At 37.3% G+C, this 14,524-nt stretch overlaps 2 protein-coding genes across 2 annotated transcripts; both read left to right on the plus strand.

Moving 5' to 3' along the window:
• Positions 1-3,591: 3,591 nt before the first annotated feature.
• On the plus strand, positions 3,592-7,406 carry LOC145770084 (DNA-directed RNA polymerase II subunit RPB11). The gene is made up of 3 exons (XM_082581674.1): positions 3,592-3,751; positions 4,026-4,115; positions 5,576-7,406. The coding sequence occupies exons 1-3, from the start codon at positions 3,699-3,701 to the stop codon at positions 5,784-5,786; spliced, it is 354 nt and encodes a 117-aa protein (XP_082437800.1). The 5' UTR covers positions 3,592-3,698; the 3' UTR covers positions 5,787-7,406.
• Positions 7,407-7,501: 95 nt separating this feature from the next.
• On the plus strand, positions 7,502-13,845 carry LOC145770501 (uncharacterized). Its single transcript, XM_082582165.1, has 10 exons — positions 7,502-7,594; positions 7,999-8,150; positions 8,796-8,918; positions 9,821-9,888; positions 10,350-10,469; positions 10,738-10,794; positions 11,210-11,342; positions 12,072-12,193; positions 12,497-12,643; positions 13,391-13,845. The coding sequence occupies exons 1-10, from the start codon at positions 7,512-7,514 to the stop codon at positions 13,598-13,600; spliced, it is 1,215 nt and encodes a 404-aa protein (XP_082438291.1). The 5' UTR covers positions 7,502-7,511; the 3' UTR covers positions 13,601-13,845.
• The last annotated feature ends 679 nt before the right edge of the window (positions 13,846-14,524 follow it).

A 14,524-nucleotide genomic window follows, 5' to 3' on the forward strand; every position in this document is an offset into this window, starting at 1 on the left:
GATTGCTCGTTTTGTGGATTAGATATAAATGTGAAAGTTAACATTTGAATAAACCAAGACATACTCTTTTAATTTGTGTTGGTTTGGTATTTTTATTGTAATAAATGAATTGCTGAGAATTGGTACAAAATAGTAAAGTTTAAGTTAGCGCTACATAAATGTAATGCCTACTTTAGATTGGCAATTAATCCATTCGAGTAGATGAAGCATAATGCCATCCAACGATAGTAAAATTGTTAGAATCCGAGCAGAAATGAGAAAGCTACAGCATATTTGGTGGAGGCAGTATTCATCGACCACAGCAAACTGTGGGCGGCTTATACTGAACCACGATCGAATCGCCTTGAAAAATCCATTGGAAAAAAGCTTCGTCGAGCGGTTACGTTTGAACAACGATTTCTCGTTTTGTAGATAACATATAAACGTGAAAGTTGTTAGGTTAATAAAACAAGACATACTCTTTTAATTTGTGTTGGTTTGGTATTTTTATTGTAAAAATTGAATTGCTGAGAATTGGTACAAAATAGTAAAGTTTAAGTTAGCGCTACATAAATATAGTGCCTACTTTAGATTGGCAATTAATCCATTCGGGTAGATGAAGCATAATGCCATCCAACGATAGTAAAATTGTTAAAATCCGAGCAGAAATGAGAAAGCTACAGCATTATACTGAACCACGATTGCTCGTTTTGTAGATAACATTGCTCGTTTTGTAGATAACATATAAACGTGAAAGTTGGTACGTTAATAAAGCAAGTATTTTTATTGTAAAAATGAATTGCTGAGAATTGGTACAAAATAGTAACAGTTTAAGTTAGCGCTAGATCAATAATAATGCCTACAAATATTTAAAAATCAATAGGCATTCCGCTTTTACTTCTATTCCGCGTTTTTGCACCCTTCCTAAAAGTAGTTGCGTTTTTTTGCATGACGTCACATATTTTTGTGACGTCACTAACCAAGGCGGCCGATCCTAAACCAGCACCGATATTTCCTGCTGCTATCATACATTGCCTTCCACTTTCGTTTTGACATATTATCAACAGCTACAATACTTTTGAACAGATAATAATTAATACGGTACTTTAAATAATATCCTGTCAAAATGGTTACTTTATAAAAATTAACAAGCATCGCCAAAAGAGCAAGACTTCATCCTTGCACACGCTGTCAGTGTGCCCCTGCAGTCTCTGCACAGTGCACATGCGCATCAACAAATAGCAATTCCTCAATCCACATTCCACAGTGAAAGAATAAAGGACAAGTGTTGCCATTGTTGTTTCAATCTTACAAAATACAGTAAATGTAAAAAAAGCCAAACAAATAATTTGCGGCCAAACCAATATGAAAAAAAAGCCAAAATAAAGCCAAAAAGCCAAACCCAAATTTTGTGGCCAAACGACTTCAAAAAAGGCCAAATTTGTGAAATTTGGCCGTAAAAAAGCCAATCTGGCAAGCCTGCTTCTGAAACGTATCATCCGCTTATTTTTCTACACAGTTTTTTTTATGTTGCCCTGTGTTATTCCATTGTTATTGTATTATGTAAAGTGCTGGCATTGTGCTATATATTATATATGTGTTAATGTTCTTAATTTTGGGTCTTTTATTTAAATGTTTGGGTGGCAACTGACTTTGGTGACCTTTTGGTTTTTCGCTGCCATCCTTGTTGTGCGAATTATTTGTGTTTATTGTGTTTTTGTTTTTTGTGTCTTTCTTTTTCGCCAACAAAACAAAAAATAAACTGAACTGAACTGTATGTCATTTTTTCTATAAGTGGACCTGGCAACTCTGAAAGGACATATTCTCAGTGTTCAATTGAATATTCAAATTGTAATTTGTGTGAAGCTGGGGTCGCTATGGCTAGTTAGTAGCGTAGTTACGGTACTAGTTCTACAGACAGTCAGACACAGACTAGTTTTAAGTTACACCAGAGTTTAAGTCAGCGTCATTTGGATATTGCTAACTTTTTAGTGTTTTTACTGATTTTTGACTGAGTTTTTACTGATTGATTGACTGATTCATGCCACCAGGAAAGGAGCTCGGGTGCAACCTAATTCGTACCATGAACAATTCGTACAGTCAGTTCGTACCGTACATAGAGAAAAAATTAAAAAAAGCTGAAGTCGCTGATCGCAGTTTCCGCAAACATTTAAAAAGGGTTAGGGTATCGGATTCGGAGAATCGGTTAGGTATCTGTTTCCTTTTGTTGGTGTTACGTTCGGTATAACATTTCCGGTAATGATCCTAAGAGTTTGCCAAAGTCGCTGATCGCAGTTTTCGTAAACATTTTAAAAGAAGGGTTAGGGTTGATTGGAGTTTCCGCAAACATTTTAAAAGGGTTAGGGTACGGGTGTTTGGATGCAACCTAATTTGTACCAACAAACTGAAAATATCAAGAGAAAAAAATAGGACAAAGCCGAAGTCGCTGATCGCAGTTCCCGTTTTTTCCGCAGTTTCCGCAAACATTTTAAAATTTCCGGTAATGATCCTAAGAGTTTGCCGAAGTCGCTGATCGGAGTTTCCGCAAACATTTTAAAAGGGTTAGGGTTGATCAGAGTTTCTGCAAACATTTTTAAATTTCTGGTAATGATCCTAAGAGTTTTTGTTTGTTTGCGGAAAATTTTAAAATGTTTGCGGAAACTGCGATCAGCGACTTCGGCTTTTTTAAATTTTTTCTCTTGATCTTTTCAAGGTACGAACTGACGGTACGAATTGTCCATGGTACAAATTAGGTTGCATCCAAGGAGCTCAGATGACCTGCCTGGGTACGGTTGAATCGCCTCCGCACGGTTGTTGGGCGCTTCGCTTCCTTGATGCACAAATAGGGCCTATCAACATCTGCGGCATGCAACTGTGGTGCAGAGGAACAGACAGCAGATCACATCCTCTACCACTGCCCGACGTTTACTCCTCCAAGGGCAGTTGGCCTGTCAATGCTGGAAAACTCGACAATCAAGTGGCTGCTCGAAGAATGCCCGGACATTTGACCCCAATGAAATGTAGTCAAAAAAAAACAACCTCTCATACGAAAGAAGAAGAAGACTGATTGAGGATGCGGTTGCACTTGTTGGGATACAGATAATTTTATTTTCATGCAAGTCAGTTGGCTTATTTAGCTTAACTGGAGATGATCTAGCAGATCGATTGTTACCGGTAGCTGTTTGAGAATAAACTGACATGCTTGAAAATAAGTTTGTTTGTATTACAAGACCCTTAGATCAGCATGGCTTCAGGGGTCAAAGATCATGCTTGACACAACATATTGAAGTCCTAGATGATTGGACAACAGCGATAGATTCTGATTCAGGTGTGCATTGTGTATTTGTTGACATTATGAAAGCATTTGATACTGTCCCACACAAGAGATTAGTAGCCAAACTGAAAGCATATGGTGTAGAAGCATCACTCTTGCATGGGATTGAAAACTTCCTGCAAGAAAGATTCACTTGGACTCCAGTAAACTGGAGTCAACCTATTTCGTCCCCAGAACACTTTGTCCCCCAATTTGGGGAGACGAAATGGAGGTACAAAGTGTTCAGGGGACAAAATAGGTTGCATCCACCAAGAATAAGCTTGCAAAATCAGGTTTATTTTTGTTTAAAGTTTATTAAAAGTAGATTGTATATTAAAGCAGTTAAATTGTAGTGAAGAATAATTGATCAATTGCCTGGAATAGTATATGCTGCTTGATTTTAATAATGAATGCTCCACCAGCTTTTGAATCATTTTTGTTATTTGAAGGAGAAAAAAAGTAAGTAGGTTATTAAGACTTCTATTAAGTGAATCATATTTGCTTTGGTTTACAATAGCTTAACTGTCTATATATGCAATATATAATAATATGGTCTCATTTAATTTTAAGCTTTTAGCTTAAAACTTTCAAGACCTGAATAATGTGGTGGTGAACTTGTTATAATCTTTAAGGCCACAATGGAATGAAAATGGAAGATGCCATACTTGAGTTTCGCTCTTGTTTGGGATCATCAGTGGTGCATGCCTTGTTTAATCAACCCTGTTTTTTTTAGAATTTCTATTACAAAAGATACTAAAGTACCAAATGCAGCTCATTTCACAGTCAACAAAGAAGATCATACACTCGGAAATCTTCTTAGATCGTAAGAAACTTTTTTATGTGTACAATAATACAGACTTCAATGTTTCAATAGCATTACTTTCAGTTGTTTGTTTGTTAAAAACAAACTTTCAGTGATGAAATTGAGCCAGGTTTTACCGGTTTGAACAAACCATGTCTTAAAAGGTTATATATGAACTCGTTGTTGATTACGATGTTGTTGTTGCAGGCTATATAGTTTTATGCAAATAAGGTAAAACTTAGCAATTGATATAATTCCTTGCAAATACCAAAATTGCTTCTTTTTATAACACCAAAGTATCGGCCAAAATATCGGTATCAGCCTAAAAAAGTGATATCGGTATCGGCCAAAATATTGGTATCGGTACATCTCTAATTTTGATATATATATACTTTAGTTTCTGTTCGGTAAACTGTTAGATTTTCTGTATCAGTCTTAAAAGTTTTTGATTACTTTTTTGACATGGAATCCCTTTGCCAAATGCTACTCACATTAATACTGGTTGTATTTCCATTTTCCGCTATTACAAAGCCAGTAGATTTCTCGAAGCTTGCAATCATAAAGAATGACTATTGAACCATAGAGAAATAAAACATAGTAACTTTAGCGGGTTTAGCATACTTTATTTCACACAAAATATAACATAATTAAATAAAATAAACTCAAACGTTTTCGACACGTACGTGTGTCCTCATCAGGAATTAAATCTGCAATACATAAAATGAAAAATCGTAAGATAAATTTAACTATGCACTGTAACTGTAACGACACTCTGGACTGAAAGCACAAACTGAACAAATGATACGAGAATGATTGCGAGTAAATTATGCGGTGGGAAACAGATCACGTGAGGTGTAGAGTACAGGCATTGGACAAAACAATTAGAACACACACAAAAGGAACGATGAGCCACAGGCGAATAACTGCCGGTTGAGAGATGGATTGTTACGTTTGATTCTTAAGGCTTCCATGATCTTAGTCTGAAAATCAGATCTGCCTCGAGAGATGATTTTAAATTGGTCGATCGAGACATTGTCAGTGCACGATTTACAAGAGGCGACGTGCTCTTTAATTCCACTTTTAGTTGTTAGGTTTGGGTTTAAGTGCTCCCCGGCCCTTGTCAACAAATGTCTGGTTGACATACCAATGTATGTCTGGTTTGCGTCACGCAAACAACTAAATTTATACACAACATTTGAAGAAAGAGCAAAGGGGTAGGCGACTTCAATTGAAAATATTGGTGCACTTTAAATGTTTTATACACAGGATGAATGTCACATGAAAATTTCTTTTTTATAAGTTTAGCTAGGTTTTTCGCAAAAATTGTTGAGTCTTTTCTTAGGTAGGGTATATTAATGAAATAACTAAAATCTACTTCTTCAGGCGTGTCTTTTGGTTCATCAGCCATGAAGGTGCTTAAGACTTTATTGAAAAAGTGAAAATGACTATTGACTAGCCTAATTAATTTATACATTTTTTAGACAATTGCTGAAAGATCCAAAAGTTTTATTTGCTGGCTACAAGGTCCCACATCCATTGGAGCACAAATTTATTTTACGAGTTCAAACTACTGGAGATTACAGTCCACAAGAAGCTTTCACTAATGCTATAACAGATCTTATCAGTGAAATATCATTGTTAGAAGAGCGGTTTAAAGATGCTGTCCGGGAAAAGCAACAGGGAATGGAATGACACTTTAGCAATAGCTTTTATATCAACTGGTGTATGCAAATGATTGGATTTTTGTTTCCAGAAAAATGGGATGCTGCGAGCATCAATTTTGATGTGTGTACTGTGTAACCACATCACAAATTAAGATGTTTTTTTGATTACATTTGCATCTGTGGGAGCCCTGCACAGTGCACACCGCTGTGTAGACTAACATTTGGTGGCCGCAGCACTGGTTATGTGCTGCATTGGCCATTGTGGAAGATTAATAATAATCATGCTGTGTTTTGCCGTGCTATATCCTTCCCTGATATTAGTTTCAGCATTTTTGTAAAAACAAAAAAATGCATTGGTTTGTAATGTTGCCAATTACATCTAGTTTTCTATGAACGTTTAAGAAACGTTTTAATGACTAGTCTTCTTCGTCGTGTGAGCCTTATGCTAAGTGATTTGCTGAGCAGTACTGCTGAATACAATCATACATACCTGCCTTTTATAGTTAGTGTGCATGCACGATCAAAATACCACTCAAATTCAATGTAGATGCTGTGTCGACTACTGTGCACAAAACGATGACATTTCAGACAATTCAATTCTCTACCAATCTACTTGTAGTTTGAACAGTAGAACTTAGCTGTGTGTTTTTTCAGTTTTTGCGACTTGAACCATGGCCACCTAAAGATATGGCCTGATTTGTCACATTTTGCAGAAATTTCCAGGTTTTTCTAACTTTGGGCGAACGTTTAAATAAATTTTTCTAAAAATTAGATTTTTACGCTTTCTTTATTCTTTTCCCCAGATGACACAATAGGTTTTAACATCCTCACATGTTGAAAAACAAAGAAAATTTGATTTTGTAGATTTTAGTCAGACTGTTAATTTTAATAGCAGTCTAATTTTGCGTTTTTCAACTTACTTTTTCTCATTTGCTACTGCTTCCCCAAGGCAACAAAAAAGTTTTTTGTCATTAGGAAACCGCAAAAAGTAAAAACATCTCAAAAAATGTCAGTCAAGCACTAGCAGTAGCTGTAATCAAAATCTGCAAAATGTGACAAATCAGGCCGCATCTCTAGGTGGCCATGCTTGAACATATGTGTTTTGTCCATTGAAAATAGAAGTACGTGATTGATGATAAAGCTGTTTTTATCCCTTTTATCTTGAAACACAAGATAGGCGCGATATTTCTAAAAACTGTCGGCTCGAATATGCCATATCATAAAGACTAAAAATTCTCTTAGTTGTCACTTTGCGTACCGGTAAATGTATTAGCTAAACATTAAAAAAAAAACATTGTATCATGTGTTTAAATAATATTTCTATTTTTAAAAGAATATTATTTATATGTAACTTTAACCAAAATAGACAGATTGTAACATCTCATTGTTTTGCTGGATTATCGAATTTAATTAACATCGGGAAACATTTGTATTGGCAATTCAACTTCTGCATTTCTGAGCTGTTGTATTTTATATGAGCAGAAAATCAAGGATTTATAAGACAGCATGATTTGCAGTGGCTATCGTGCTGTTCAGTGTTCATACAATAGCTAATAATCTGAGTCAAACACTTTAACCACTTTGTTGTGCCAGGTGACACAAACATTGCGTTTTCATTCATAAATACCGTAATATTTTTTTGTATTGTTACAGACTGGGTTAACTGTGCGCTTTTACCAGTTGATGATATCACTTAGAAAATGTTGCCTAGTTGAGTTGCTTTAAAGTTTTCCCGAACAGCGTTTGCTATCAAATGGAGGGTATTGTAATCACTGGTTTAATACCTCTTGTCATTTCTGTGTATTTATTGCTACTATGCACCGGAAAGAAGAAAAGGTGAGTCCTGACTTTGTAGCAGGCAGACTGGCATCATATAGTACACGAGGAGAGTTTTAACTGTTTTTTTTTAATTTGTTTGGGGAGTAGTTTTTGCAAAAGGATTGATCTATGCAATGGTGCGATTTTTGCTATTGGTGATTTTCAGGAAAATAACTGCAGTACACCTGGTTTTCAGTATCATTGTATAAGTGCAAATTTCAACTGTTGAATTGTATACACTTATGTCAAATGTTAATTTATTGATTTTATAAAAACCATCTTTGTTTCGGTGCACTATTGTGAGCAAATATATTAAATGATCACTGTACGGGCCTTACAAAGCAATTAGTTTAGAAGCTACAACTATACTTGGTGCTTGGTTTGTAAATCAAGCTAACAACATCTTCTTGTGATGTTTGAAGGAAAAAGGTTGAGATCGTACAGCAGGTTTACGCAACTCCGCTGAGGGAATTAGCTAACTCGGAACCTAGCGCTGCTTTCAACACAAGTGAACAACAAAATCAGAAACTTCATACCGAAAATGGAAGCGAACGAAGACAATCCCACACAACATGTGATTACAACAAACGTTCTTTGATTTTTCCCGTCTATATTTCTTGACGTGTTGTATTTATTTTAAAGTATGTTTTTAGCGGTTAGCACACTTTTCTGACGCTTTCCCTGACCTTGTATTTTGCTACACTTTTCAGCGTTTTATGTCATTTCTTTTTTGGTTATGTATGTTTTTCCACATTTGCACAACGTATGTAGCGTGACAACTTATTTGTTTATCGTTACTAATGGAAGATGAGGATGCCAACGTCCCTCCTAAATCAACGATGCCATTATTTATTTTCTGTATGCCACGTAAAAGTGACACCATGTGCATTTGTATCTTAGTTTTGTATTGACATAATCTTATCATGCGTTGCTTTAAACACTTACAGATAGTGTAGCCTATATAATCCTTTCAGCTGGTGTTGTTTATTGATACATCTTAAACAGACCCTAGTATTTTGCGAAATCTCTATATCACTACAGCAGCCTATACTTAAGAACACATCAAATCAGAAAAAACACTTGATGGAACATTTCAAATTTTTTGTTCTATTCTTTGTACCGCACCTATTGTAATATGAGGTCAACGGCACCTTGTAGCAAGTTCATTCGCTAGGTTTTTCAGTGAATAATGTTTTGAAATACGATATTATTTGCACAGCTCAAACCAGTCAATCGCGAAAGTTACCTGCCCCGCCATCTAGTGGAGAAGAAAATGAAAATACTTCAGCATCTAAACGGCGCTCGACTAAGGAGGCAGATGGATTAACAGTTGTCTCCCTAGGTAAGTTGGAAATTAACTCTTTGGCCATCCCAGTGAGGATCTAAGGCTAAGCATCGTGTCGAAGCCTAACTTGATCCAAAAAATGTATTGGTCTGCACTCTGCAACATAAACTTAATGCTTTTGATCAATACGTTTGGAAATGTTTGACACACTCTTCGAATTCGTCCGCCCGTCTTCCGCCCCGATAGCTCAATTGGTTAGCGCGTCACTTCTGGAACGAAGAAGCAAGATCAAGCGGCGCTGGTTCGATTCTCGGGGTGTGCGCTTGAGCAACGCACGTTAAGGACTGCTCTCCATTTAGCGGCATATAATGGATGGAATAATTCCCCGGCAACGAGACTTCAACAATCGGAAACTTCACTGTGTCAATCTCGGTGACCGGGCCTGCGTCAGTGATTCAAAGCCTCTACAAGTATGCGAAACTGCCAGGATTAAGCTCTGCAAGAAGCTTTCCCAGTCCGAGGATAAAGATTCAATCAATCAATTGTATGTTTAAATTGATTGCGATTTGATTGAGGTTCATACCGCATCAGTTTCACATCACTATTTAGAACAAAGCTGTCTATGTTGTTCAACTGCATTTCTGTAACTTTGCTTGGTTAATTGATTGCATCATTTGAAGACATTCGTGCTGTGCGTTATCCACACACGTGCACCTCAGTCTGGTGTCGAACCATGCTGTCGAACCATGGTGTCATCCCCATTCAACCATCTAATTTTAAAATTGTATAATACGAGCTGCTTGAAGCTTGTTCTGTGAGAGAACTTTAAGCTGCGTGCTGATAATATAAAGTTGTGAGATGTTTATTTCTCCCAAAGAGAAAGCTTTTATACAGGATACAAAAATCGTTAAACAAGAATGTTTTTCCCAGTTTCAAACAAAATTATGTTCAACTTACAGAAAATGGATCAATTCCAACAGCACCAGAAGGTGCAGCTGAAATCAACAAGGAAGCAAATGCGATTCAAGTTGGTGCATGGGCTGGACTAGAAAGTTTTCGTTCTGAGTAAATTAGCTGCATCACTCGTTTGCAATTGTGAGATGAAAAGCTCACTGCTAAGATTTACATGAAGTGGCCTGGCAAGGAAGTCGGTCTTTGTGTCTAGTTTGGGCGTGCCGTTAAATCTTCTATCGAAGGCACAACTTTATGTTCTTGAACAGTGTCGAGCTGGCGTCTTTTTGAGCGACGTACCACGGCTCTCACCGCTCTGCTGACAACCGTTGACATGAGGACAATACTAAACCATTGTGTTTTGGGATGAGTATTTGAGTGGTAGCCTACTACTTTGTACGGTTTGAAACTTTTCATTGAGCTCACACATCATATCTGTTTTTCAATTCCAAAGTTTTCATATCAATAACTGTGCTAACGACGCATTGAAAACGAATGTAGTTTTCAACTTGGTTTTTGCTTCATCTTCTCGCTCAGGACGATAAGCACAAATACGCGAGAGTCGACAGCGACCTCGAAATTTCAGAAGCTGTTTCTTTGAAGGGGAAGTCACTTGGCGCGAACGAAGGCAATCAGAATGTATCTCATTATGCTAAGGTGGGCAGTGATATTCTGTGAAAAATTTTTCCCTTTGACCTGTGCATTTATGGTATATTACTAGAACAAGGCAGCAAAAAAATTGCAGAACGACAACATGCTAGTGGCAGGTACTTGTTCCACAATAAACAATGTACTGTTGCAAGTTGTTCATAATTTTCTATTGCACCTCTCTGGTTTGAGCTGTTGGCCATTCATCTTTGTTACCGATTAACTTGCATTTGATTTCTCACAAATTTTAAACGTTACATAAAAATTTATATTTTAGGTTGAACAAGAAGATGACTCACGAGTTTATGCTCAAGTTGACGACAAGGAATTAAAAGTAATTTAGATTTCTTTTGCGCAAATTATTTTTAGCTTGCGTTATAAAACCAATTTCAGTTTTCATTCCATCTTACGATTCTTCAACAAGAAATAAAACACTGTTTTGTTCACATGCCTGTTGAGGTATTGCAACACATCACACGGGTTAAGGAGAGAAGGTTTCTCTTATTGTATATTTTTATGGATTTATGGACTTGCTGTGGTTGAGAAGTACACTGATCTCAAACTAACTTTTGCTTATGGTTTATGACACGGAATAATGCGTCAAAATACTATTCGAAACGCTTTAGCGTTTTTGAATACAGTTTCGTAGTATGGTTGTACAGTATTCTTCACAATCAATACACACTAGCAATGTTTTCGTTATGCATTAAAAAACACACTTGTTACCAACTCAAATCGTTCGTATTTAGATTACCACCGAAACTGAAGACAAGAAGACCATTTGTTGTGCTTCAGTTTCGAATCCAGGTTTTAAGTACACCACTCCCGAGTACGCCACTATTGACAAGTTGAAAAAAGGAATGAGCTTGCAGAAAAAGCCGGGTAGGTGTGACGTCACCGCGTGCAAATTGCTGAAGTCTTTTTGTTTGTTGCGTTATCGTAAAGCGTGAGGCAACAAGTTAAAATGTCCAAAAGGTCAACTTCAAGAAGATGATAAGTATCGAGAATTTGTCAATTTTTTTCTGATACCACCGTACAAATCTTAATATTATCTTTGCCCGTTCAGCCTAACCGTTGTAAATTGGTGGTCATTACATTTGATTTATTTCAGTTTTTCTAATTCTTTGTGAACTACAAGATAACCTCGTCGGCCCATACACATCCGGTTCACAATAAAGAATAGACGGAAATATGTGAAGACGAAATAGCTGTCAGCTGATATCTGAGCTAATGCAGTGCAAGCGATTAGACAGCAGCGGAATTCTTCCAATTTAATATTAGGAAATTATTTTATTGGTAGGATTGCGCTCTTCAGCTAAAATACCAGCTGTTTCGTTTATCACATAGAACCGTATTATACCTATGTGATTTTAACTTTAGAAAAATTTATATGTACCGAGTGGTGATAGCGTCTGGTCCGCGCTACAATAGTTGTTGGTTCGACACTCACCTAAAATGAACGTCTGTGTCTTCGCAAGATACTTAATCACATGTTTGAGGTTGCTAACAAGGCTTGATTGATTTGTTCTTCCTGTCCAGTTGTTCTAAACATTCACTGCCGGCCTTCACCATGAAGACAACTTGATATGATCTTATTTTCTCCTCCTGCAGAGTCCAATGAACCTCCAGCTCCTCCGATCCCGGAGAGGAACTTCGATTGTGACGATGAAATAAACGATGAAAGCGTGCAGCCAGAAAACGGCCGTCGTGCTGCTAATGACGGCCCCAAAAAGGCGAGTTTGAAATATCTAGTTATCAGCATTTAAATCAGTATTTTTGCAACGTCTGCAGTCGTTGAATATATGTAAAAGCAACTGTTTTTCTGCCTGAGTTGTTTCGGTTCAACCCTTCAAAGGTATACCCTATTAGCCTATGGCCACGGTAAGCGTTTCAAGCTTATGATCTGTCGAAAGTAGACATCGCGTCAGAAACTTAGGAATATGCAGTTGTGAAGTTTCATACCGTATGTAGCGAATTGCATGGGTTTTTTCGCGGGAGCCGCATTAGAACACCACAATCAACTTTGTATCTTCCAGGCACCAGTCTACGACAAGTTATGTGTCCGAGAGAGTTTGAATCACATCCGACGGAGGGAGGAGGTAGAAGAAGAAAGAAAACAAAGATACGCCAACCTTCCCAGCATCGATGGAGTGGAGTGTGACGTCACCGATGTATACGAGCAGGTGGGGACGTAGATTGGTTTCACGTTGATTTTACATGATAGGTTTTGTTGACTCATTAGAAGCTCCAACAACTGTATGCTCATTGTTGACTTGCTTTTAATTAAAAAATATCACCAGCAGTGGGTCACATTGAACGGCTATTCAAGGTAACATTGACAATCTTACGGACTGATCGTATCCGGTCATTTTAACGTGAGACTTTAGTCGAAATTTTATTTAATTAGAGGCTTGAAAGCGCAATGGTGCTGTTGCAAAGATTCAAAAAGATGCAATTTTAAAGACATTTTTCTAAACTGAGCCTTTCAATGCATTTATTCACAAAACGTGAAACAAAGTTGAAACCAAGCGATAGAGTAGGACAAGAACATGATGTTAAAATGTGGGTTTTGAAAAGAAGAAGTATTTTAGAGACTGTGCATCAGAATTGTTGCGCTTTTGTTTCTGTAATCGACAAAAATCTCGCTGGCGAATATCGCTCTAACGGACAGAGTGCTATTGATACAGCACCGAATAAATACCCCACATTTCCTGTACGTTGCTTAATTTGATGGAAGCAATTAGTAACTTAACTCGATAGAATTTTTTTCACTTTTGTATCCTAAATTTGCTACAAAAGTTTATTGTACATGTACATTACAGATTTACAGTATAGCTTGTGCAAAAACATTACATCAGAAAACCGACAAGGCAAGGTTTAACGAAACGGGTCATCATGTTTTCAATAGAATGACGTTGTCTTTCCAATAGATTGACGATAGTAGCCCAGGAGCCGTGTACGAGAGTGTGAGCCAACCAGGATCGGCTGATGGGACTTTCCGGTCTAACAATGGTGGCTACTCTACGATTGGTGAGGCGAGTGCTTCAAGTCAGGCACCTGGCAGTCCGTCTGTCCATTTGCAAACACGCCAACAAGTACAACACTATTATGAGCAAATCGATCATGAATCAAATGGTTAAGGTTTAAAAAGTTGCTCAGCTGGAAAACAAGTTTTGTTGAGGCTCAGAGATCAACAACTTTTGTTGAGGCTCAGAGGTCGACAAACTGTTTCTTGGCACGGGGTAAGAACGAAAACTGCATGGTAATGTTTAACTTTACGTGCAGTAGTCTGACAACTAACTCCTGTCTTTTTACGTTGAATCAACATAATGTTACGTCGCCATCGTGCCGAGTGGCGAGGCTCTAGAGGGCCTAGATCAACTGATTTCATTCCATACACTTTCATTGAATGCTTATGACAAGAAACACATTTGTAATGTTTTTTAACATCAAACTATTAAATTGAATTTTCTAATCATTTGAAGTTTCAGTTCTTACCTATGCAGTTTGCTCATAGTTTTCATCACATTGCACTGCACAGAATCATATTGCCATCTTGTCACAGAACATTTTGCATCTGCGCATGCGTTGCCTTTGCATATTTTGAGCGTTTATTGTGGACTGTGGAGGGCAAGCGTTGTAAATCAAACTCCGTATCCCAGCCAATAAATCAATTCTTTTTTACATTAATATCCACGTAGTAGACGTTGAATCAATGTAAAAATGACTTGAGTTATCGGCTAGGATTACGTTGAATGTGATACAAAAATGTTTCTAAGTGGTCACAAACAAGAGAAAATACACAACTACGTTATTTTGAATTCTGTTAGACTTTGTAGTAACTACCTATCCGACAAAAATTGCAATTAGCGCATTGCTCTTTAATCGAGCATCTGTTATTTGACTCTCTGTACAGCTTTGGTCTTGTGTTTTTGAGAACAATATTTTGTGCTGATTGTTTGACAACGTGATTGAATATTATTGTGTTAGCAATTGCGAGCTGTCTGTTATCACAGCTGATGTTGCAAGATACGTACTTGCGAACTGCACTCATTACAACGCAC

Source organism: Aplidium turbinatum, chromosome 5, assembly GCF_918807975.1.
Source record: "Aplidium turbinatum chromosome 5, kaAplTurb1.1, whole genome shotgun sequence".
Classification (NCBI taxonomy): Eukaryota; Metazoa; Chordata; class Ascidiacea; order Aplousobranchia; family Polyclinidae; genus Aplidium; species Aplidium turbinatum.